Raw genomic sequence first — 24881 nt, forward strand, 5'->3', positions numbered from 1 at the left:
AATATATGACACCCTTTTAGAAAATGTTGAACCCATTTGTGTAAGATACACAAGCATAGTCTCGTCATCCGGCTACTTGACCTGCTCAAACATGTTCACCTCTTGTGATACAAGAGTAATATGCAGGTCTAACAATGGGTAGAGATGCAAGAGAAATTGCGGGTGGAAAAATATATATATAAATAAAATTGGCAGTAAGGTGTAAGCATACCATATGAGGTCCACCTATCAACTCCATACTTTCAGCATTGGAGAAACTATTAAGAAGCACACCCCCTTCAGTAGGATAAGCATGACAACCACATAGCATGTAATCACAATGCTGCCGGTTGGTAATCATCCCCATTCTAGAGAAATCGTAATTAAGCCACTACGGGAGAAGCCGACTTTGCCATGTGCCTGGGACACACAACAAAGGCTTACGTCACCTATGACAAAGGTGGCACGGTATACTATTTGATGACACAAAGCCGGCTTTGTCGTGATCCTTTTGTAGGGCACACAATAAAGCCTTTGTTGTTGGGCACACAACAAAGCCTTTGTTGTGCGCCGGTTGAAAGCCTCCTCCATCGGTGCGAAACCTAGGAGCGGCGGCGGATGGAGTTCGCGGAAGCGGCGAATTGGAATGGGCGTGCGTTGATGATACAACAGAAGCGGCGCGAGCGAGTGCCTCCAGTGTGGGTAGCCGGACGAAGATCTCCTCTAGGATCTCGTCGAAGAGGCACGTCGCCGGCGCCAGCAGGGCCATGGCCCGAAAGGTATAGGTGGGAGCAGCACATATATATCTCCGCGACAGGTGTCGCACACCCACGAATACTCTTTATGGATGCACACAATTGACTGGCCATAACAACATGTGCATATGAGAGGAGGACGCGGCCATCACGGACGTCGCGGTGGGCCTAGAGATGAACATGCTGCCATGGTAAGGCTTTGGGATGAAGGAGTCGGCGGCGCTCAATCGGGGCGGAAGGGTGGAGATCCTGAGCAATTGGAAGCCTCCTTTGTTGGTGGGAAAACCTAAGAGCGGCATGTGCGCACAACCTCGATGAACATTATTGAACAACCTCCAACTATCATATAACTTACTGCATTTATACTAGCTAAGATTTGTCTAAACCATCTTCAAAAAAATGGCTAAACCATTTTTACACAAAAAGTGAGGAGAACATTTTCTACGGAAGTCGAGATATGATTTATGTTTGTTTGGGCTGAAGCTCACAGAATCAGATGTATCTGCCAACTGCGGCTGTAGGTTGGTGCAGTTTGATGTATGTTTCTTTCGATGGCTGCGGCTGTAGGTTGGAAACATAAAGTTGATCAAATGAACCTATATCTATATCAAACATGATATATACATGTGACAAACAAATTAATTAATTTATCATATATGACCGAACAATAATTCCATACAATTAATCAACCAAGCTCCATAGTACATATGCACATAGCAATTCCACACAACAACAAAAATTCAGTACAATCAACCAAGTTCCATAGTACATATGCATATACCAGTTCCGCACAACAATACTCACAGGACAGGCAAATTAATCGGAGTTACCCAAATTGGAAAGCGGCGGAATAGCAACCAAGCTGGCTCACCATGCAGGGATTCATGAGAAGGAAGACTCTATCAGATGCAGATGCTCAAAAAATTAAAAGACATGGAGCCGAAACTAATTATGTGACTCGCTCTCGTGCAGCTGATCAACGTCTACATCTAGATCTGCCACTTGGGGCTAACATGGCGCACACGTGTACTTCATGCATTACACTATCTAAAATTTATCTGAACCGTTTAAAAAAATGCATAAAACTTTTTTATATTGAAAATGAGGATAACATTTTCTAATATATGTCAAAATATGCTAAACACACTCACCTGCAAGTAGTGTATACTGAGCGTTCTTTTCATAGCTCTTTGTGTCAAGCCCAAGTCAAGACATGCTAAACACATTCATGTGTGGGTAGGGTACAAACCAAGTGTTTTTTTCATAGCTCTCTGTGCTAAACGTATCGCACATAGAATGTTAGAAAACAAAATAGGTTGTCTTATCATTTAATCATCCGTTTAATCACTACTCGGTTGGTGACCAAATAGTATATGACTTCTTACTTTTAGAAACTTAGAAACGTACCAGTAGAACATAACCTTGCTCACACTTAAAAAAAAATAGAGAACATAAACTTGCTCACAAAGTGTTGCGTACTAGGGACAGGAAAAAAAACGTGTCAACGGCTCGGGGGAGAACGGAACTGGCCATCAGGTCTGCGTGGGATTAATCGGCCTACCAGCCCTAAGACCCCTTTATAACAGAGCCGAACACTACTCAGTGACAGACTTAACACCAGGAATATGCTGAACATGAGAAATTTCTTAGTTGGTGATGATATAAACTGTGTCCTCTGTGATGATGAAGTGGAAGAAACTCTCAACCATCTTTTCATCAACTGTCCTTTCAGCTCTGAATGCTGGCCACAGCTTGGGATTCATTGGCCCCTAGAGGCTAATTGTCTGGATATCCTCTCGGAGATCAAAATCAATTTTGGCAGCCCCATTTTCTTTGAGGTTTTTGTTTTAGCTGCCTGGAATATCTGGAAAGTTCGTAATGATTTTATCTTCAAGGGAGTTCCAGCGACGATCCAAACCTGGAGAGCTAGACTAAAAGCTGATCTCATTCTCTTAGGCTTTAGGGTGCCTCAAAACCTGTCTTCTGAGATTGCCACTTTGTTTCCTCTAGCTCCCCACTCTGGGGCTTGTCCCAGATTGTAATTATGTAATCTCTTGTACATAACTATTTTTGTTATAAAATAACTAGTTGTAATGTAAGGGAAGATATAGAATGGAGAGAGTTAGAGATGAAATTGGAAATTCTTATTCCCTTTCCAATACATAAGCTCTCATATATATAGCCATATATGAGAGATGGAGTTACAAGCATTGATGCTAGGAGAGTTACACCATTAAACTAGAAGGTTATAACTTTGATGGTATAGGGGTTATGGACATCCACATTAATATTTCATAACACTCCCCCTTGGATGTCCATTAATAGGTGAATTGCATGCCTCGTTAAAAACCTTACCAAGGAAAAACCCACTGGGAAAAAACCATGGTCAAGGAAAAAAGAGTACACACATATTCACTCCCCCTGATGGCAACATCACTTGATGTCTTTCAGCCGTCGCAATCCGATACCATGTACCGATTTCTTGAATACTGAAGTAGGGAGTGCCTTTGTGAACAAGTCTGCTAGATTCTCAGTTAAACGAATTTGCTGCACTGTTATAATACCATCCTTCTGGAGATTGTGAGTGAAGAAAAACTTTGGCAAGATATGCTTCACTATGTCTCCTTTGATATATCCGTCTTTTAGTTGAGTTATACAAGCCATATTATCCTCGTGTATGACTGTAGGCGCCTCCTTTTCCAAAAGTAAGTTACACTCTTTGCGAATATGATGTGACATACTCCTCAACCACACACATTCTCGGCTAGCTTCATGGATTGCTAAGATCTCTGCATGGTTAGATGAAGTTGCATCTATAATTTGCTTCATTGAACAACATGAGATTGATGTGCCTCCACACATAAAGACATATCCAGTTTATGATCACCATTATGTGGATCAGATAGATATCCTGCATCTGCAAAACCAACTATTTCTTCTTTGATTTTGTTAGAAAAATAGAAACCCATGTCCTTTGTACTTTGAAGATAACGTAGTATATGCTTCACACCGTTCCAATGTCACCTTGTAGGACAAGAGCTATATCTTGCTAACAAATTAACGGAGAATGCAATATCAAGTCGTGTATGAGTAGAAAGATACATTAGTGCTCCAATGGCACTTAAGTAAGGAACCTCAAGGCCAAGAATTTCATTGTCGTCCTCTGAGGGCCTAAAAGGATCTTTCCTTATATCAAGTGACCGGACAACCACTGGGGTACTCAATGGATGTGCTTTATCCATGTAAAATTGTTTCAAAATTTTGTCTGTATAAGTTGTCTGATGCAAAAGAATGCCATCTTTGAGATGTTCTATTTGTAATCCAAGGCAAAATTTGGTCCTTCCAAGATCTTTCATCTCGAATTCCCTTTTCAAGCAATCCATTGCCTCAGAGAGTCCTTGAGAAGTACCAATCAGATTTAGATCATCAACATATACAACTATTATCACAAATTCAGCTCCGGATCTTTTTATGAATATACATGGACAAATAGAATCATTTTTGTACCCTTTTTTCATCAAATATTCACTGAGACAATTATACCACATTCGTCCAGACTGTTTTAGTCCATCTAGTAACTTATTCAATTTGATTGAATATTGTTCTCGAGAACCTGCCTCAGGCAGTTTAAATCCCTCAGGAAGTTTCATATATATGCCACTATCAAGTGAACCATACAAGTATGCTGTAACAACATCCATTAGACGCAATTCAAGATTCTCTTTTATTGCCAGACTAATAAGATATCTAAAAATCGTTGCATCCATCACAGGAGAGTATGTTTCTTCGTAATCAATTCTGGGTCTTTGGGAGAATCCTTGGACAACTAATCGTGCCTTGTATCTCATAATTTCCCCTTGTATCTCAGAATAATTTATATTGTAACCAACAGGTTTCATACCAACAGGTGTGCGGGTTACGAGTCCAAAGACTTCTCTTTTTGTAAGAGAATTTAATTCTGCTTGAATTGTATCTTTCCATCTTGGCCAATCTTGTCTTTTCTTGCATTCCTCGACTGATCGAGGTTCATGATCCTCAGTTTTATCCATAATTTCTAGCGCTAGATTATATGCAAATGCATCATCGATGATGACTTGGTCACGGTTCTAAATTTTTCCTAACATGACATAGTTTAATGAGATCTCATTTTCTAAAGAATCAGGTGCCTTTGTCTCTTCTATAGCAATAGCATTTGTCATGTCTACAATCTCCTCAGGAGATTTTTCTTGGTTTATTATATCCTCGGATTGACCATCTTGATCCTTTGCTCCCTTTCTTTTCCGAGGATTTTTATCTTTGGAACCCAATGGTCTACCTCGTTTCATGGTTGGTTTTGATTCATTTGTGGTAGACGGTTGCCCATGTTGGACATCAATTCTTTCAGGAGCATTAGCATCTAGAATATATGACTTTGTCACTCTTTTTAAGTCTGTAAAAGCGTTTGGCAAATTATTCGCTAAGCTTTGTAAATGAATTATCCTTTGAACTTCTTGCTCACATAGGTTTGTACGAGGATCAAAGTGAGATAGTGATAATTCATTCCAGCTTATTTCTTTATTTAGCTGCTTATCCTCTCCCCTTGTTGTTGGGAAATTTGACTCATCAAAATGACAATCAACAAATCTTGTTGTAAATACATCTCCTGTTGATGATTCAAGATATTTTATTATAGAAGGGGACTCATATCCAACATATATTTCCAACCTTCTATGAGGTCCCATCTTTGTGCGCTTTGGTGGAGCAATTGGGACATACACCGCACATCTAAAGATTCTTAGATGGGAAATATCTGGCTCTTTGCCAAAAACCAATTGTAGAGGGGAAGAACTGTGATAACTTGTTGGCCTGATGTGAATTAATGCCGCTGCATGCAAAATAGCATGTCCCCATGAAGACATTGGGAGTTTTGACTTCATAAGTAACGGTCTCGCTATTAATTGGAGACGTTTAATAAATGATTCAGTAAGGCCATTCTGTGTATGAACATGTGCAACTGGATGTTCAACACTTATTCCAATCGACATGCAGTACTCATTGAAGCTTTTTGATGTAAATTCACCGGCATTATTCAGGCGCATAGTTTTGATCAAATTATCTGAAAACCGAGCTCTTAACTTGATTATTTGAGCCAACAGCCGCACTAATGCTAGATTCCGGATTGATAGTAAGGAGACGTGAGACCATCTAGTTGATGCATCAATTAAAACCATAAAATATCTAAATGATCCACTTGGTGGATGAATTGGTCCACATATATCTCCTTGTATGCGCTCCAGAAAAGTGAGGGACTGATGTCCAATTTTAGCCGGTGATGGGCGCACAATCAGTTTCCCTTGAGAGCATGCGATGCTTGGGAAGTCATTCGATTGGAGAACCTTTTCATTCTTTAGTTCATGCCCGCACGAACTATTAATAATTTTTCGCATCATTACTGATTCAGGATGGCCTAGCCGGTCATGCCATATAATAAAATTGCTATGGTTGTTGAATTTCGGTTCCACCACCATATATGACTCATTCCTTTTGAGACTTGTATAGTATAAGCTAGAAGATAATTCTGGTAATTTCTCCAACACATATTTTTTCCCTAATGACATCTTTGTAATGTTGAGGTACTCCACATTACCCTCACACATTGTCTCTATATGATAGCCATTTCGGCGTATATCTTTAAAGCTCAACAAATTTCTTTGAGACTTTGGGGAATAAAGTGCTTTGTTTATGTCTACCTTTGTCCCACAAGGTAACATTATTGTGGCTCTTCCTGAGCCCTCTATCAATTTAGCACTTACAGATATTGTATTAACAACTGCGTCATGTACCACAAGGTACGAAAAATATACTTTACTCTTTAGTATGGTATGCATTGCTGCACTGTCTATAAAACATATATCTTCTTCTTTCGGAAGATCTTGAGCCAAAGAGTTTTCCATATATACTTCAAAAGAAACATATACCAATAAATATTAGTTTATTAGAATAAATTTATTAAATACTAAGCAGTTACATGCATGAGTATTAAACACAGATATGAATTTATTCTGTAGCAAAGGAAGTTACAACATACTTAACTCTTATTGTAATTAAGACATATTTACTCCTATGTGGACTAGAAAGTTACGATATAAATTATTCTTGAATGAAGAAATCAGAAACATCCAATACTTTGGTGTTCGGCACTTTCGTGCCTAATGGGGTTTTCCTCCACAACGATGGCATGGATATTCAGTTTTATCCATTTCATGATTTTCTTTATCTCTCTTTTCTTGTATTTCATAAGGTCTAGTTGTGTTCTTGAAGCGAACACTATAATTTCCTCTACCACGACCTCGTCCATATTCATAGCCACGGCCACGACCTTGGCCACGTCCACGTCCTCTATTTTGGTAATCATATCTTGTCGCATTCGCTTCGGGGAATGGACTAGAACCACTTGGGCGTGACTCATGGTTTTCATCAAAAGCTAATTGTTTTGTTTAGCCAAAAGCAAACAAGAAATAAGTTCAGAATATTTATTGAATCCTTTCTCACGGTATTGCTGCTGAGGCAGCACATTTGATGCATGGAATGTAGAGAATGTTTTCTCGAGCATCTCTTCATTTGTTATTTTTTCTCCACACAACAGTAACAGTGATGTGGCTGAATTGTATTCAGAAACACTTTTATAGTCTTGCAACCTTATGTGCACCACTCATAACGAGCTTTAGGGAGGATCATTGTTTTCTGATGATCAAATCTTTTTTTTAGTTTGTTCCAAAGAACAAAATCAAAGCCTTACCTTTATCTTGGCTAGATGTATTTTTTTATTGCATCACCAAGCCCATTGGCATTCAGGTGAGTTTCAGCATCTAGCACCCATGACAAGTAATTCTTGTCCGAAATATCCAGAGTCGTGAAATCAAGCTTGGCAAGATTCAACATAGTAAACTACAATATATAGATTGCAAAATTCAAACAATCGCGCAAGAACAAAATATAGAAACAAATACAAAAAATAATGTCTTACCACAAAAATAACATTACAATCAATGAAAAGTTTCTTACCTAGTTCTTGAAAGATTTTAGAGACAGTCGTACTGATAACGTGTTATAAAATAACTAGTCGTAATGTAAGGGAATATATAGAATGGAGAGAGTTAGAGATGAAATTGAAAATTCTTATTCTCTTTCCAATACATAAGCTCTCATATATATGAGAGATGGAGTTACAAGCATTGATGTTAGGAGAGTTACGCCATTAAACTAGAAGATTATAACTTTGATGATATAGGGTTATGGACATCCACATTAATATTTCATAACAATTTTATATTAATATACCGCAGTAGGAGCCTCCTCTCCTGCTATTTTTCGGTAAAAAAAAACAGAGCCGAACGAGTCCCAGAACGCAGATTGCAGGCCCAGACACGGCACCTGAATATAGAAAAACTTAGAAGGAAGAGACGTCCATGACCAAATGTAAAAGAATTGGACAGGCCCCAGCAGGCACGAGGCAGGCCAGGGCCCGATCCGACACGTTAGTTGTGTGCCCTCCCAAGCCTGGCACGTGGGCCGGCGGGCCGCCGGAAAAAGCCCGGCCAGGAAGCCGAGGAGGTGGAACGGGTCTGGTTCACGGAGTTCACGTACCAGTACCAGGACTCTTTTTTCCCTCCAAAAAAAAAGTACCAGGACTCTTTTGACTCTTTTGTTCTCACCGCTCAAGAAAAAAAGGACTCTTTTGTTCTAAAAAATAAGTACCAGGACTCTTTTCTCAAAAAAAAAAGAAGAAAAGCCAGTACCAGGACTCATCTGAGTCGCGTATTTCCTCTAAAAAGAAAATCTAAGTCGTGTATTTTATACTACTCCGTACGATTTATGGGCGAGTAGCAGAGATACTCCCGTTTACAAATAAAGAAGTCAGACTAGGGTTTAGCACGGGCCGCCGCGGAGAGCATCTTCTCCCGATTTCCCTGCAACCCCTCCTCCCGATCCAGCGTCCCTCCGCCGACCTCAGCCGTCGCCGCCGCCTGCAAGCCCACGCCCACCTCCTCCGCACCGCCGCCTCCTTCACCTCTCCCCCGCGGAGCCGAGAGCACGGCAAGCCAACCTCCAGTAACTTTCCCCGACGTCCGCATCGAGCCCCGTCCGGATCGAGCAACTGGACTTGGCGGCGGCGGGATTGTTCTGTGCAGCGACGCAGGCAAGCTACACAGGAGGTACGTTGTTGGGAGGGAATGCTCCGATTAGTTTGATGGATGCGGAATCCCGATCTCGCGTGGAGGGGTGATGGGGAAGCCCCGAAGGCGGATTTAGGGGTTGGGGTTGCGATGGGGAACCTGTTGGAGCCCTTTCCTTGGGCGTATTCCTCGAATAAAGCTTGCGGGGAACCTTTTCGGGGATACTTTTGAGTTGCTCTAGTCTGTCAGCAACTGAAGAACATGTTTCATCATTGCTTAATTTTCCTCTTAGCAGGGTACTACTGGACACGTTTGTGAAGAGGACTTGAACACTGGTTCTCTGCGATGGCGAACATGAACATAACCGGCATCTTGGAGAAGGTATGCGTCATACTAATTTAAGCATCATCTTCGTAAGGAATCCCTTAGTTTTCACTTTTTTTTTAATTCATGCTGTATAACATTGCTTCTTTGGGGTCTGTTCTTTCAGATGACCGGGAAAGACAAAGACTACAGATACATGGCTACATCAGATCTGCTCAGTGAATTGAACAAAGAGAGTTTCAAAGCAGACCAAGACCTCGAACCAAAGTTGACGAATATTGTTCTTCAACAACTGGAAGATGCTTCAGGAGATGTTTCTGGCTTAGCAGTGAAATGGTATTCTTTTTGTTGAGAATACTTTTTCTTGATCAATCCAAGCATAGTTAATATGTACTCCCTTCTTTTTCCTGTAATACCGGTATCCTTGTGTTCTTCATGTCGGTGTTGGAACAGTCTTATATAAAATTGTGAATCACATTTTGTTTCGTTTTGTGGGGATTGGCTGAGTACAGATTTTGTGTGTTAAGATCTTGTTACTGTTGATTATCCCCTCCATACTAGAATTTGGAAACTTTTGGATGATGCTACCTGCTATGTTGTAGTTTTGGTCGGATTGTTTTCTTATTGTTTGCTATTATATGGCATGCTAGCTTTTCTTATCTTCTACTCCCTCCGTTCCTTCTTGTCGTGGTACATCAAGAATTTATGGATGGAGGGAGTAGATTGCATTTTGAAAAAAACAGACGTTCTGAATTATGTCGCTAGCTCTTTTCTTATGCTTAAGTTATTTCACCTACTCCCTCCGTCCCTTTTTATCTGTACATGTAGCATTGGATAGTTTGACGGAAATGTTTATGCATTTGCTGTCCCGATGCAATCATTTACTTATACTTATTAATGCAAACACTTCCGAGGCCTCCGCAGTCCACAAACTTTGACCAGTGTGAGATCAATTTGTTTTGGTTAAACGTAAATTAATGAAGTAGTAATAAATTTGCATGGGGATGTGAGAAGCTGCTGTGGCTTGGACGGCCAGGGTCAGGACACGTGTGCTACTCTGATAGAGTTAAAAAAGGAAAGCAGTGAAGGGCATCGAGGTGACCCTTGCGTTGCCGTTTGCTTATTTCGTCTGATAATCAGCGAACGTACAGATAAAACGGGACGGAGGGTGTACCGAGACAACTTCTTTTGCATAGAAAATTTGTCACCTGGTTTTTTCTAATTTTCTATATCTGTTTGTTATATTTATTCTTATTATTTCTTGTCTTGGTTAGCTTGGCTCCACTTGTCAAGAAGGTTGGCGAGGAGAGAGTAGTGGAGATGGGAAACAAGCTTTGCGATAAACTACTCAATGGAAAGGAGCAGCATCGTGATACTGCTAGTATAGCTCTGAAGACAATCATTGTGGAAGTTACTACGACATCACTTGCTGAAAAGATCTTAATTTCTATTGCCCCACAGCTAATCAATGGTGTCACCAGTGTAAGTTTTTAGTCCGTTTCTTTATTTTTCTGAGTTTTCTGTAGGCTTTTTAAGTATTAGCTTACTCAGACATTACAGTTTGGTATAATAATTTATTGTCCATGGCTAGCTAGTTAAGGTTTAGTATTTCTGATGGTCTTCTAATTTTGAAAGGTGTGCACATGCACATGCTGGGAGTAGTGTTATATGTTCATTTTGTCTTACAATGGAAATTCCCCATTGTAAACTTTGGCATGCAGTATGAGTGCAGATATGGTTACCATTATGCTGAAGTTATTGTCGTTATCTGCTGGTTAGCAATCTTAACTCGAGGTAGAGTGGGCAAGAGCACTGCAACCCTAAGTGTGTGCCTTTTAACCTTTTATTTGTTTGTTAAGAGCCAGTATGGAGTTTCAGGTTGGTCAATATTGACTTCTCTGGATATTAGATATTTTGAACTGTAGTTTTACCCCAGAAAAGCTAATGCAGTTGCTAGTGGCAAAAATGGCATCTACCCATGGCTTAAGGAGCAAGAATAAATATATCCTTCATGGCACAGGAAGGCTCGTAGCTGGTGCATCAGCAATAAACAGTATGCACATGTTGCCAGATTTATCCAGGACATTTAATATACTCTCTCCGTCCCATATTAAGTGTCGAAATATTACATGTATCTAGACGCTTTTTAGATATAGATACATCCATATTTGGGCAAATTTGAGACACTTAATATGGGATGGAGGGAGTATCTGTTAACTAGGGCAGTAGTTCAGAGGTTACAAGCATCACATTTGTAACATGAGCTTCGTTGGGTCCAATCTGATAATCGGATGCTTTATTATGTTCATTTCTTCTAGCTTTCGTAGTTGTCTCAGGTTTGTATTGCATTCTGTGCTTGCTTGTGAATTGTGACATTATATCTGGAAGTGCTATTGTACGGAACACTTGTATGTGCCTACAGAAGCGAAACTTATAAAGTATTTGCACGTTTCATTGGTTTGTAGCATACAGAGGTTTTTTACTTGTTCCGTGGTTTGTAACTTTGATGTTCAATTAAAAACAGATGTCTTGATACATTTCTTCTTTTGTTGACAGGGAAAAAGTGCTGAAATTAAATGTGAATGTCTTGATATATTAGGTGATGTACTTCATAGATTTGGCAACTTGATCACAAAAAATCATGCATCTATGCTCACTGCACTTCTTTCCCAACTAAACTGCAATCAAGCAAGCGTTCGAAAGAAGTCAGTTTCATGCATTGGTATGCCTGAATGATTTTGTAATTTCTTTTATGTTATTACTTGCAAATGATTGGACGGTCATACTCATAGTTACTTGTGACTATAATGTGTCACTATGTTGCAGCATCGCTTGCTCCATGTTTGTCAGATGATCTATTAGCCAAGGCAACTCTGCATGTTGTCCAATTGCTGAAAAATAGAAGTGCAAAGTCTGAAATAGCCCGAACAAATATCCAGATGATTGGTGCTCTAAGGTATATGCTTCAACCTTCCAATCGTGCATGTGGCAAGTCGCAATCCTCCTTAAGTATTTAAGGAATAGGTTATGCTCATCTGTTATTAATAGCTTGCATGAGCTAAATGTTCCAATTGCTACTCCAAATATGGATTAAACTTTTAAAGATAATGAATCTTTTGTTGGATGATCTACCCATAGGAGAATATTTTTTGGGGATGAAGGGATGTCGAAATAGATTTGATAGGTTCAACTCATTTGACTACTGCAACACATACAACAACAACTAAGCCTTTTGTCCCAAGCATGTTGGGGTAGGCTAGATATGAAACCCAAACAGAAATTTGTGGAAAATAAAAGTAAACACAAAAGCAAAGAAATAATCAAAAGGGCAGCTCGGTGCACGTAGCTTCCGCTTGTGCAGGGTCTGGGGAAGGACTACTGCAACACATGTTCTAACATAATTTATTTTGACTTGCAGTCGCTCAGTTGGATACCGTTTTGGACCTCATCTTGGTGAAGCCGTTCCTTTGCTCATAAACTATTGCACAAGTGCATCAGAAAATGATGAAGAACTCCGTGAATACAGCTTGCAGGTGAGAATTTACATCCAGTTCCTACGGTTGTTTACTGGAATGTTTTGTTCATTGTTATACCTTACTTCCATCTAGGCCCTCGAGAGTTTTGTGCTCAGATGTCCAAGAGATATATCCCCATATTGTGAGGGTATTTTGAATCTTTCTTTGGAATATATAAGCTATGATCCTAATTTCACTGATAGCATGGAGGAGGATACTGATGATGAAGGACATGATGAGGAAGATGATGAGTATGTCACTTATATTCTTACAATACAGATAATAAATTGGCTTCTATCAGTGCAACTAAAACAAGTTTTGACATGTTCTTGCAGCGAGAGTGCTAACGAGTACACAGATGATGAGGATGCAAGCTGGAAGGTTCGTCGGGCATCAGCAAAGTGCCTGTCTGCAATTATTGTATCTCGTCCTCAAATGTTGTCCAAGATGTATCAGGAGGTATGTTGATATAAAACCAATGTATCGTAGTTTGGCAATCTTGTTCTTCATGACGTCACGATTCCAGTGCAACCATATTGCTTATTATGTGTTTAAGTTGGTTTTAACCATTTATTACATGTTTATGGAGGCATCCAATTAAGTGCCTCAATGTAACTTGTTATTTGGTTGTGTGCAGGCTTGTCCAAAGTTAATCGAGCGCTTTAGGGAAAGAGAGGAAAATGTAAAGGTAAGTAGGTAACCGCGTGCTATTTTATTGCTATGAAATTGTCATTATTTTTCAAACTGACGAATGCTCTTATTCCAGATGGACATCTTCAACACATTTATTGAGTTGTTACGCCAAACTGGTAATGTAACGAAAGGGCAAGGTGACATTGATGAGTCTAGGTAAGCAAAATATCCGTTTTATTACTTGGTAGTTTGTACACATTCTTACTGCTTATTGAATTTACCATAAGTAGTATATGAAGCAGTTTTTCCCTTTTAGATTAGTAACCTGAAGTTGAGCCTATTTATGTTAAAGCTTTGTATGATTCCTTATCTTTACTTCTTACTTATAAAGATTTGATTGAGTTGGTGGTCGTCCGTTCACTCCATTGAGACTATTCCCTATATTGTCAGGAAATGAATGTAATTGCAACCATTCAATTTGGTAGGTATAGGTATCACGATCTTTTGTCTATAATTGACTGGATTGGTGTATATATTTTGGGATAGTTATTCAGCACAAAATTTGGAAACATAAGGCCAAGAGTGCATTTAGACAACTTATGAATAATAATAATAATAATAATTCTGTAGCAACACACGTGCAGTTAGCTAGTTTGAATGGGAAGATTGTGATCTACTCTTCAGATATGAATACACAACTTGACTTCCTTATACTTAGGGGAAAAGTGTCTTTTAAGTGATTTCAAGTTCGGTGCACTGAGCCTGTATTGTCTATTTTTTATGCTTTGCAGCCCTAGATGGTTGCTGAAACAGGAAGTACCTAAAGTTGTCAAATCTATCAATAGGCAGTTGCGTGAAAAATCAGTCAAGACAAAGGTTTGCTCTTCAACTATCTTGCAAAGTATCTATGTTAACTCATAATTATGACTATATGTGGTTTTGTTGGCATTTTCAGGTTGGAGCATTCTCAGTTTTGAAGGAGCTTGTTGTTGTATTACCAGATTGTCTTGCTGATCTTTTTGGTTCACTTGTTCCTGGGATTGAGAAGGCTTTGAATGTCAGTGATTTGATATTTGATCTTCTAAGAAGTTTCTTGTGCTGGATTTCTATTTATTTTTAACTTACCATCTATTTTATAGGATAAATCTTCTACCTCCAACCTGAAGATTGAAGCCCTTGCATTTTTAAGGATTGTTATGGCTTCACATTCACCTTCTGTGTTTCATCCCTACATCAAGGTACTGTTGGCTCTCCTTTTAATAAACCACTTGAGACATTTGCGGTCGATACTCATTAATCAACAAATAATCAAATTCTAGGCACTCTCTGGTCCAATACTGTCTGCTATTGGAGATAGATATTACAAAGTCACCGCTGAGGCTTTACGGGTGTGCGGAGAGTTAGTCCGTGTCCTGCGTCCTAATTTTGAGGTCAGCCTTGTACTACATACCTGTGCTGTTGACATAAGCACCCAGTTATGCTGATTTTGAAATCTTGGTTCTGCTGTTGTATAGGCACATTCTCTAGATTTCAGGCCATATATTGGTCCAATCTATAATGCTATTTTGGCCCGTTTGGCAAATCAAGACCAAGATCAGGTTTAGACCTCTCTTCCGTACAACTTTCTCTCTCTCCCTCTATCTCTCTCAAGCAATTCTTTTTTGCCAGGAAGTTAAAGAGTGTGCCATATCTTGCATGAGCCTTGTGATCTCCACTTTTGGTGATGGTCTTCAAAGGGAATTACCTTCATGCCTTCCCATACTTGTTGATAGGATGGGCAATGAAATAACACGACTTACAGCAGTCAAGGTAAGCAACCAACTTCACTTTAGACCCAGGACTTACCTGATATCCATTAAATCTCCTCTTCTTGTCAACCCAGCACTTGCGAGCATTGCTTCTATATATCCTTTGTTTTCTATATCTAGCCTGAGTATGAAATACTTATTTGAAGATTTAAGTAAATAGGGACATGTAGACATGTGGAGAAGTTGAATTTCAGTATTCTAGTGAGCGATACAGAAACAAATGTAAAATTCAATGTTGGGCTTGCCATTTTGCAGAGTTGCTTGGGAGTTACATAATTTATCGCAGGTTCATTGTGATTTTAAAATCTTTTAGTAGAATGTACAAATTTATTTGCGTGGATCAGGCCTTCACAATTTTAGCTATGTACCCTGCCATTTTTGCTTAGTGCCTACTTGTGGTGTTTTCAGACTATTTTGTTTGTTCTCTGTTTGTCTGTACTAGTAGATTGAATGGCTCTATTCATTGCTTGTGTTGTTCTGTTGTGATATTTAAAATGTTCATTCCTTTACAGGCATTTGCAGTTATTGCAAACTCACCTCTTCGGATTGATCTTTCATGTGTCCTGGACCATGTGGTTTCTGAGCTCACAGCTTTCCTTCGGAAGGTAGTGATGCATTATGAACATTGTTTGTTTTGATTTTGTTGTCTTGAAATTTCTGTATTTTAAACGTGGCATCAGACTCGATTGTTGAAGTGTTATGATTCTCTGGTTCCCCATTCAACAGGCCAACAGGGCTCTTAGGCAGGCAACATTGGGAACCTTAAATTCTCTGGTTGTCACATACGGGGGTCAAATTGGCTCTTCCTCTTATGAAACGATACTCGCTGAACTTTCTACCCTGATAAGGTTTGTTCCCCACTTAGTATTCTTTGACAATTCACCATTTACCACCATGTGGACTGATGGTTGCTTATCTACTGTGGCAGTGATATGGATTTGCATATGGCCGCGCTTGCATTGGAACTTTGTTGCACGATAATTGTTGACAGAAAATCCATTCAGAATGTTGGTTTAGCTGTGAGATCTAAAGTTTTGCCTCAGGCCCTTATTTTGATCAGGAGTGCTCTATTGCAAGGTCAAGCACTGCAGGTATATATTTTCCTCTTTAAATATGAAGTGTTGATTTCTTCTTATGCTGGACTGAGAGAGGACATTGTTTCTGTTACAGGCACTACAGAAGTTTTTTGCTTCACTGGTCCAGTCTGCAAATACGAGCTTTGATACTTTGCTGGACTCGCTTATTTCCACTGCCAAACCATCACAGTCAGGTGGTCTTGCCAAGCAGGCACTGTCCTCCATCGCACAGTGTGTCGCTGTTCTGTGCTTAGCAGCTGGTGATCAGAAGTGTGCATCAACTATTGAAATGCTTAAAGGCATTCTTAAGGATGACAGTTCGACTAATTCGGTAAGTTTGCTTTTCCTGATCATGTATGTCTTTTGTTACCAGATTTACACTTCTGTATCTATGTCATTCTTTTAATCTTTGACCTGGCATGCCGTATATTAATGCCTCATGTAAGTTAGTGTTTTTAGAAGTTTTTATTCATATCTATCGTCTATGTAGTATGGAATTGTGAAATTGGGATACTACCTGCTCCCTTTATTTGTTTCATATGCGCTCCACTGTTCTGCTATTGCTCATAATTCATTCTTTCGATGCCAAACATGTCAGTGGTAGGTCAAAGAACAATGTTTTCATTTAGAGTATGCTGTTTGGTGCTCTATAGTTTAACGGTCTTAAAACATTGAGCATAATCAGGCAAATCTTAGTCTTGAGTGTAGGGTTATTGCAGCATAAAAATTATTATTATCTGATGTTGGTTGATTGCACACAGTTATGTTTAAATTGAAGATGAACTGTCTCACAAAGTATTATTATGTGGTGTTGGTTGATTGCCCACATTTCTGTTTAACTTGAAGACGAACCTGTTTTTCCAGGCTAAACAACACATGGCCTTGTTATGTTTGGGAGAAATTGGAAGAAGGAAGGACCTCAGCAATCATGTTCAAATTGAGAATATTGTCATTGAATCATTTCAGTCACCTTTTGAGGAGATAAAGTCTGCAGCATCGTATGCTCTTGGAAACATTGCAGTTGGCAATCTATCCAAATATTTGCCATTTATCTTGGATCAGATTGACAATCAACAAAAGAAGCAGTATCTCTTGCTTCATTCACTGAAAGAGGTTCGTTTCTTCTGTTCAAAATATGTTTGTGAAAAGCATTTACCGTATAACTGCTGTTTAATTTTTGCCCTTATGCAAAATCTATCAGGTAATTGCTCGGCAGTCTGTTGATCATACTGGCCAGAGTGAGCTCCAGGACTCAAACATTGTGAAGATATTGGCATTGCTCTTTAATCACTGTGAAAGTGAGGAAGAGGGAGTTCGGAATGTGGTTGCCGAGTGTTTAGGCAAAATTGCTCTTATTGAACCTCAAAAATTAATCCCTGCTCTAAAGGTGAAGTGTGGATAATGGGCAAAGTTGTTTTCCATGTTGTATTTGTTTTATGAGATGAGATCTAATTGGGCATTTCATATAATTTTGTAGGAGCGCACGTGTAGCCCAGCAGCAAACACAAGGGCTACAGTTGCCATTGCTATAAAATATTCTATTGTCGAACGGGCTGGAAAAATTGATGAAATCATGTGCTCTGAGATTTCTACTTTCCTTATGTTGATTAAAGATAGTGACAGGGTAATTATATTTCTTGAAATACTCATCTTTACTAACTAATCTAGGTGATAAAAAGTTTTGAAGCTGACAATTGCATTTGTTGTTTGCACTTTGCAGCATGTGAGACGTGCTGCTGTTCTAGCCTTGAGTACAGCTGCCCACAACAAGCCAAGTTTGATCAAAGGTCTTCTTCCTGAATTGTTGCCTCTTTTGTACGACCAGACTGTTGTGAAGGTATTGTTTCTTAAAGTGGTTGCCTTTTCTTATGAATTATGATCCGGGATGTCACATGTAATTTACATAATCATCAAGTTTCTGCAAGAAATCTTTGTCTTGTCCATCTAGGAAATAATCAATTTCCAATTTGCAGCAAGAATTGATCAGGACAGTTGATCTAGGGCCTTTTAAGCATGTTGTTGATGATGGGCTTGAACTTAGGAAAGCTGCCTTTGAATGTGTGGACACACTGCTGGATACTTGTCTTGATCAAGTGAATCCGTCGTCCTTCATTGTTCCTTTCCTCTTATCTGGCTTAGGTGGTAAGTACTGTTAAAAATATATGTACCGTTAACTCTTATCTGGCTTAGGTTGTAAGTACCATTAACTCTTCATGGTTCGGTCTATCTCAGTGTAGTGATAGGCCTGGACGGCATAGTACTGGTTATGGCACCTATTTTAATAATTACATAATCTTGTTGAATGTGACTTTTTTCAATATAAACTCGCTTATCAGTTCTGACTGTATTTTTTTATTGCAGATCATTATGATGTAAAAATGCCTTGCCATCTGATTCTCTCAAAGCTAGCAGACAAGTGCCCTTCTGCTGTTCTTGCAGGTTTGCTATATAATTTTGGAACTTTAAGTGATGTTTTATATTATATGTTGTCCTTTTGCCGAGAAGCTAACGATGCTTTGCTGGCTAGAGCACACGGCTGTGCCGGTGCTCGCTCCTTAACTAAAAAAGACCTGGGTGCTAGTGCCCATTGCCGAGTTCATTTTTACGTTGCAAATGCCCTTTGTAATACCATTTTATCTCATTTCAGTTTTGGACTCACTAGTTGAACCTATTGAGAAAACTATCAGTCACAAGCCAAAGGGAGATGCGGTGAAGCAGGAGGTTGATCGCAATGAAGACATGATTCGCAGTGCTCTTCGAGCAATTGCTGCTCTGAGCCGCTTGAGGTAAGGCTTGATTCTGCCCTACTGGTTCACGACTTATTCTGGTTTAGCCAAAACTAGAACTGTATGTCATCCTTTTGATAAGTTGCTTAATTGGCGATAGCTTTTATCAGTCAAAAATTAAGATTCTTTTACCACACCTGATCAAAAACAATTGATGTCATGGTTTCTATCCGCAGTGGTAGCGACTACAGCTTGAAGATGAAGAATCTGATGAACAAGATAACGGCCACTCCTTCACTTGCTGAGAAGTACAATTCGGTGCGCAGCGAATGAAAGCTGAGTTTTTGTATATGGTAGAAAATAGGTGAGTCAACTTGGTTCATGTGCCTGCCGATTTGAAGGCAAAGATCCCAACCTCTGCATTGTATGGATTATACCACCCATTTGGCTCAAAAAGGTGGTGCCTGCTAAACTCTCAAACTTCTCCTGTACAAAAATCTGGTAGTAATCAATTAAATCTGGGATGTAGTAATAGCCAGTGCTATGCAGTTTTAAATCCCGAATGTGGAACCATGCTCTTTCGTAGGCTACAACGCAGATGCCGTACGTGGTAGTATAAGTGAATGACATCTCTCCTGTCAGCAGTAGCGGAGCGTGAGCTCTAAACACAAGAGGGGTGATTAGATATTCCATATCAAAACGTAGCATATGAAAAAAATGACTAAAGGACATCGCCATGAAAATATATTCATCTTGGCACATACGGAGTATTACATACACGGGTACTATGGACAAGTAATTTTTGGTGCTCCAAAAAAAGGACCACATCTCAGGGCTTCAAGACAACATAAACGAAGAAAAGCCGTTTTTTTGCTTGGTAAAAGAAAAGGGTTTTATGGCCGACATTCGGCACAAGCTTAGGCATATGAGAGAGCCACATGAGAGGGAGCACTGTGTGGCGGACCTGGCTGTCAGAGAAGTCGAGGAGGGTGCGGAGGTGTGCTGGAGCCCGATCCAAACTCCAAAGGCAAGAAAAAAAATGCAGATCACACGATCTCGGTGAACAACATCCAACTTGTGTACAGGCTACCTTTTCTGCACCGATAACGCATGCAAAAGTCTATAACTTCTTGCGTATGTGCAAGCTAAAATATGTCTAAATCATATTCTAAAAAAATGCATAAACAATTTTTACACAAAGAAGTGAGGAGAACATTTTCAAACAGAACCAATCAAGATATGCTAAACATACTCACCCGCGACAGTGCACAGTACATATCAAGCATCCTTCCACAACACTAATTCCTAACCAAGCAGGAGAACAAGTCAGTAATCATAATGACCGCCTTCAAAAGGCCATTCTCCGAAGATACACCGCAACCAATACGGCTTCGTCAAAACATGCACTATTCAGACGGTCTTGCATGAGTTTTGAATACTCACCGATGCTACCAAAAGAATCATGGAATACCGCCCGTGTCGAGGGAAACAGGTGTAGATGACGAGGGAAGACCCAGGAGGCCAGCTGAGATGAGTATACAGGACTGCATGCAAGATCGACGGATGTAGGACAGAGGATACAAGACTCATTCATACAGAGAGTCTGGAATTCAGCAGAAATCACTGTAAACAAAGACCAGGGAGAAAAACGGATCAGGTACCATCAATCCCGGAGTAGATCGAAAAATCTCTCCGACATAAGTTGGTTCGGTCAAAGTTTGATCGTAGCATGTTTGGCATGTACCTTAATTTCAGCAACTTCGTAAGCGTACACCGTTTCTTCACTGTTGTTCTAGTTGAAGCAACAGAAAAACTCATCAGTAAATTGAAATGGGAGAATTTTAGGAGTTAACGTATGGTTGAGAGATTTTACAGTATACCAATATAGTACTAAGGGATGAGAGTTAGGAAATGCAGACATTGGTATTCCAGTTAGTTTGGTACTTAAGGGAAGTAGAAAGGGTTATATCATCTTAGCTAGATGAAGAATATCGATCAGCTACAAACCTCATCCACGCATATGAATGCATCAGAAACTCCAAATACACACGCAAAAAAAAAACTCTACATGGCTCACTTTTTCTAATTTTCTGTTCTTACGGCAACCAAGGAAGCCACACCGGCTTGCTTGGTTGGCCAGACGATCCTTCATCAAACTCCATCTTCCCCTTGCCAGCAGGATCGGCCTGGGCTTCTCGTTCATTTTTCAACAGTCTGTAAATTTCATAGCTCGCGTACGCATCCAGGGATGCGTACTCGACTCGCTCTTCAGATAGTGGCTTTCTCCCAATGATTGTGAAATGCACGATCCACGCCATCCTTCATGTCCTTGTACCATGGGTCTACCACATCTGCTGCGAGGTCACACAAAGAATCATTCGGCTTGCCGTTGCCCCGCACTTTGTAGATTTTCTGGATATCAATGTACTTCCCGACCCGCAGCTGACAACGGGCAAGTACCTCCGTGTCCTGTGTGATGCCCACGCCGGCAAACTCAACACTTTCATCCTGGAGGAAATCACGGAACTTTGGGGATAACCTGTCGGCATGGCATATCTGGTACACCAGGCAGTAGGTGCCTACGCATAGCTGGATGACGGCGGCCTTCCGCCTCTTGTGCGCCGGGAGATCCTTCTGTCTGCCCGGCCTTGCCCTGGTGAACTCGACGTCGAGCCCGACGATCCGGTGCGGCGCCTTGTCCAATAACTCGTAGAATCTGTCGATACAGTCTTCCACGATTGTTGCCTTTGAAGTGTACCTCATGGTGAGAGCGATGCCGGCGTGGGCAGGGATGGTGTAGTCCTCCACGTCGTTGTTGAAGTAGTGCGCGTGTGCCGGGGTCTGCCGTGTCCTGAACCTGTAGTCAGTCCTGTAGTATGTCATATAAGAAGAAATCCAACTTGCACGATTGATCTAGATAGAGAGCTAGTACGCCGGTACAAGAGAGAAAGAGAGATAGCATTAGCATATACAGCACGGTTTCTTACCTGTCGGAGGCGCGGATGGGCAGCGGACGGGCGGCGGCCGCGGCGGCCGGTGTTTGGGATGACTGGCGGCGGAGAAGGTTGGAGGCCATGGAGTTAGGAAGGCGTAGGGCTGGCTAGGGTTTGATTGTTAATTTGGTGTAGGACGTTGAGCCCGGCCGCGCTCTTGAACGGGCTAGCTAGGGGCTTCAAGTTATAGCAGTTGGCCGAAGCTAAAGAAGAAAGAAACTCGATCGGTTTCTCTCTCGGTTTCGGAGTTCTGATACACACACGCGCGCGCCAAACCGATTAATTCAAATAATAGAGAAGAAAGAAACACGTGTGCTAGTCCAAGTCAGTTTACTAGAGACATTTTTTTTTTAGCCAAACACCCGGACTTTACTAACTTAAAACAAAGGTTGGGATACAAGAAATGTCCGGGGTGTCTAGAAGCCACAGGCGGCGTCCCGCCGGAAGAGTAGAGGCCGCCTTAGAGAGATTGTGGGCATCCGCATTCGAATCTCTCTTCTCATGGCAGCATAACATCGAAGCTCTCCTTTCGCAAATTGAATTCACGCACAATCGCGTTGTAGACGCAGGGATTGCCCTCCTTGAGATCCTTCACCACATTTGAGCAGTCTGAAGCAACTTGCACCTTGCGCTCGTTGAGGTCCCAAGCAAGAGCCAGAGCTTCGCAACAGGCCATTGCTTCAAGAGTTTCAGGTGAAGTAAGGCCGTCGATCGTAACCGACGATGCTCCCAAATAAGTCCCCTTCTCATCACGGCAGACCGTGGCTACGGCTCCAGTTCGACCAGTTCGGGAGAGGCCGGCATCAACATTTATTTTTACCAGCCCTTTGGCGGGAGGGATCCATCTCGGCGGCTTAACAGGCCGTTGCTTCAATGATGAAGGAGCATGAGCCTTAGAGCAAGGGATCTGCAAATCATCGAGGAAGCGTTGGATAAAACCAAACGTGGAGAGCGGGCTCTGGAATTCCTCATCATGCATTGCTCGTCGGTGCGCCCACCAGATAGCCCAAAGAGTAACAAGGATCTTAGTCAACTCCTCGTGCTTACATGTCTGCCAGATTCTAGCATCAGGGGAGACACTGGCCGTTACATAATCGAGCACATCTTCATCAATCAATGCCCATACGTGGCGTGCCATAGGGCAGTGTATTAGTGCATGCCTCCAATCATCTTCAGCTGCCTTACAAAAGGAACACGTCATGTTCTCAGCCATATGCCTCTTGAGCTTCACCTCACCTGTCGGTATCGAGTTTCTCGCTAGGCGCCACACAAACACCTTGATCTTCGACGGCACTTTTGCTTTCCAAAGAGACGACCATTCCTTGCGGGTTTTCTCTCCATCCGAACTAGCCGGCCGCTTGTCTAACCAGTCTTCCCTGTGCTTCTTCAACTCCACAATCATACGATAAGCGGATCTAACCGAGAAAGTGCCAGACTTCTCAAAATTCCACGCCCAATGGTGCTCCTGTCTCATAGTACTCAGTGGAATGTTACGTATGATATCACTATCCATCTCATAGAAGTGTTCTGCAAGCATTTCTGCCTTCCACGTGCAAGAATTGCTATCAATGAGGTCGGACACCAATTCAAGAGGCTGCACAGACCGAGCACATACCGGATGAAGCAAGTAGTCCCGGGGCAGCCAATTATCATCCCAAATCCTGGTAGAAGAACCCGAGCCGATCCTGCGGATGAGTCCCAGACAAAGCACTCGCTTCCCTTCATGTATCGCACGCCACACCTGGGAAGGGCAAGTGCCCAGCTCAGCCGAAAGAAACTCCATGTCAGCAAAATACTTAGCCTTAAGCACTCGGGCCCTCAACGTATCAGGTGTCTGCAGGATTCGCCAAGCCTGACGGGCGAGTAAAGCAAGATTAAACAGCTCGATATCTCTAAAACCAATTCCACCCATATATTTAGGCATCGTCAGATCATCCCATGATACCCAGGCAGTCTTCCGTTCTCCTTAGGATGGTTATCGCGAGCTCGGGGCCGGGGAGAGAGAGAGAGGTAGGTGCGGGTTGAAGTTGGCGAAATGGGCCGTGTCATGCGGAGATGTGCTGCAGCCCGAAGGAGAAACGAGCCTCTTTTGTGAACTCGGCTCGGGCTCCAGGACTCGTTAAGAGAGATCAGCAATGTCATTCGTCGCATTCCCCTGGATCGAGTGCTCGGACCCGACAATTTTAATGGTCTCTTTCCAAAAAGATGGTTCCGCACATCGTTAAGCATGGTCTTCACAATCTCTGCCATGACTTCTTGTTGGGAGAGCCAACCTTCAGTGCATGATTCATACAGAGAGTCTGAAATTTAGCACAAATCAATGTAATCAAGTCCAGGGAGAAACACAGATCAGGTAACATCACTCCTGATCAAAAAATCTCTCCTGCTTGATGTTTACACATGTCACAAACGAGGAGTCCTAAGTTGGTTCGGTCAAAGTTGATCTAGCATGTTTGATATGTACCTTAATATATGGCAGGAACATCATAAGCTTATGTCATTTCTTCTCTATTTTTCTATAGTTGAAGCAATAGAAAAATTCATCATCAAATTGAAATGGGACAATTTCAGGAGTTAATGTTTGAGAGATTTTACAGTATCCCTGCACTACTAAGGGATGAGAGTTAGGAAATGGGACATTGGTATTCCAGTTAATTTGGTACTTACAGAGAATAGAAAGGGTTATATCGTCTTAGCTAGATGAAGAATATCGATCAGCACGTACGTGTCCTCACTTACTCTACTCCAAAAAATAAGATAAATTTGTTCTCTAAATTTCTTACCTGTATTGCAGATACTACAAACAAATTGCAGTACTTTCTCAACAAACCTCATATGCATGAACGCATCAGAGACTCCAAATACACACAAAAAAAAACTCTTCATGGCTCATTTTTTCTAAATAATTTTCTGTTC

At 41.1% G+C, this 24881-nt stretch overlaps 2 protein-coding genes across 2 annotated transcripts; one reads left to right on the top strand and one right to left on the bottom strand.

Annotated features, from left to right (window-relative positions):
- The first annotated feature begins 8618 nt into the window (after positions 1 to 8618).
- Positions 8619 to 19528, top strand: LOC100829264 (cullin-associated NEDD8-dissociated protein 1). Its single transcript, XM_003562401.4, has 29 exons — positions 8619 to 8929; positions 9186 to 9271; positions 9381 to 9550; positions 10489 to 10696; positions 11771 to 11936; positions 12041 to 12170; positions 12633 to 12747; positions 12823 to 12980; positions 13065 to 13188; positions 13367 to 13417; positions 13496 to 13578; positions 14154 to 14238; positions 14318 to 14419; positions 14502 to 14600; positions 14682 to 14792; positions 14877 to 14960; positions 15031 to 15171; positions 15683 to 15775; positions 15897 to 16018; positions 16099 to 16261; positions 16341 to 16577; positions 17111 to 17359; positions 17448 to 17633; positions 17724 to 17870; positions 17967 to 18083; positions 18220 to 18388; positions 18608 to 18685; positions 18894 to 19032; positions 19209 to 19528. The coding sequence occupies exons 2-29, from the start codon at positions 9236 to 9238 to the stop codon at positions 19303 to 19305; spliced, it is 3660 nt and encodes a 1219-aa protein (XP_003562449.1). The 5' UTR covers positions 8619 to 8929; positions 9186 to 9235; the 3' UTR covers positions 19306 to 19528.
- Positions 19529 to 21240: 1712 nt separating this feature from the next.
- On the bottom strand, positions 21241 to 22057 carry LOC104582010. The gene is made up of 2 exons (XM_024456882.1): positions 21960 to 22057; positions 21241 to 21829 (listed from the first exon to the last, which is right to left on the bottom strand). The coding sequence occupies exons 1-2, from the start codon at positions 22046 to 22048 to the stop codon at positions 21241 to 21243; spliced, it is 678 nt and encodes a 225-aa protein (XP_024312650.1). The 5' UTR covers positions 22049 to 22057.
- Positions 22058 to 24881: the final 2824 nt, after the last annotated feature.

This window comes from Brachypodium distachyon, chromosome 1 (assembly GCF_000005505.3).
Source record: "Brachypodium distachyon strain Bd21 chromosome 1, Brachypodium_distachyon_v3.0, whole genome shotgun sequence".
Classification (NCBI taxonomy): domain Eukaryota; kingdom Viridiplantae; phylum Streptophyta; class Magnoliopsida; order Poales; family Poaceae; genus Brachypodium; species Brachypodium distachyon.

What these genes read in the sequence shown, in the direction of transcription:
- LOC100829264 (XM_003562401.4), top strand. Translation starts at nt 9,236, where the DNA reads ATGGCGAACATGAACATAACCGGCATCTTGGAGAAG. An exon ending in TGTCCAAGATGTATCAGGAG is followed by an intron (nt 13,189 to 13,366) that starts GTATGTTGATAT and finishes GGTTGTGTGCAG; the next exon opens with GCTTGTCCAAAGTTAATCGA. An exon ending in CCTCTTATCTGGCTTAGGTG is followed by an intron (nt 18,389 to 18,607) that starts GTAAGTACTGTT and finishes TTTTTATTGCAG; the next exon opens with ATCATTATGATGTAAAAATG.
- LOC104582010 (XM_024456882.1), bottom strand. Translation starts at nt 22,048, where the DNA reads ATGGCCTCCAACCTTCTCCGCCGCCAGTCATCCCAAACACCGGCCGCC. An exon ending in CCCATCCGCGCCTCCGACAG is followed by an intron (nt 21,830 to 21,959) that starts GTAAGAAACCGT and finishes GACTGACTACAG; the next exon opens with GTTCAGGACACGGCAGACCC.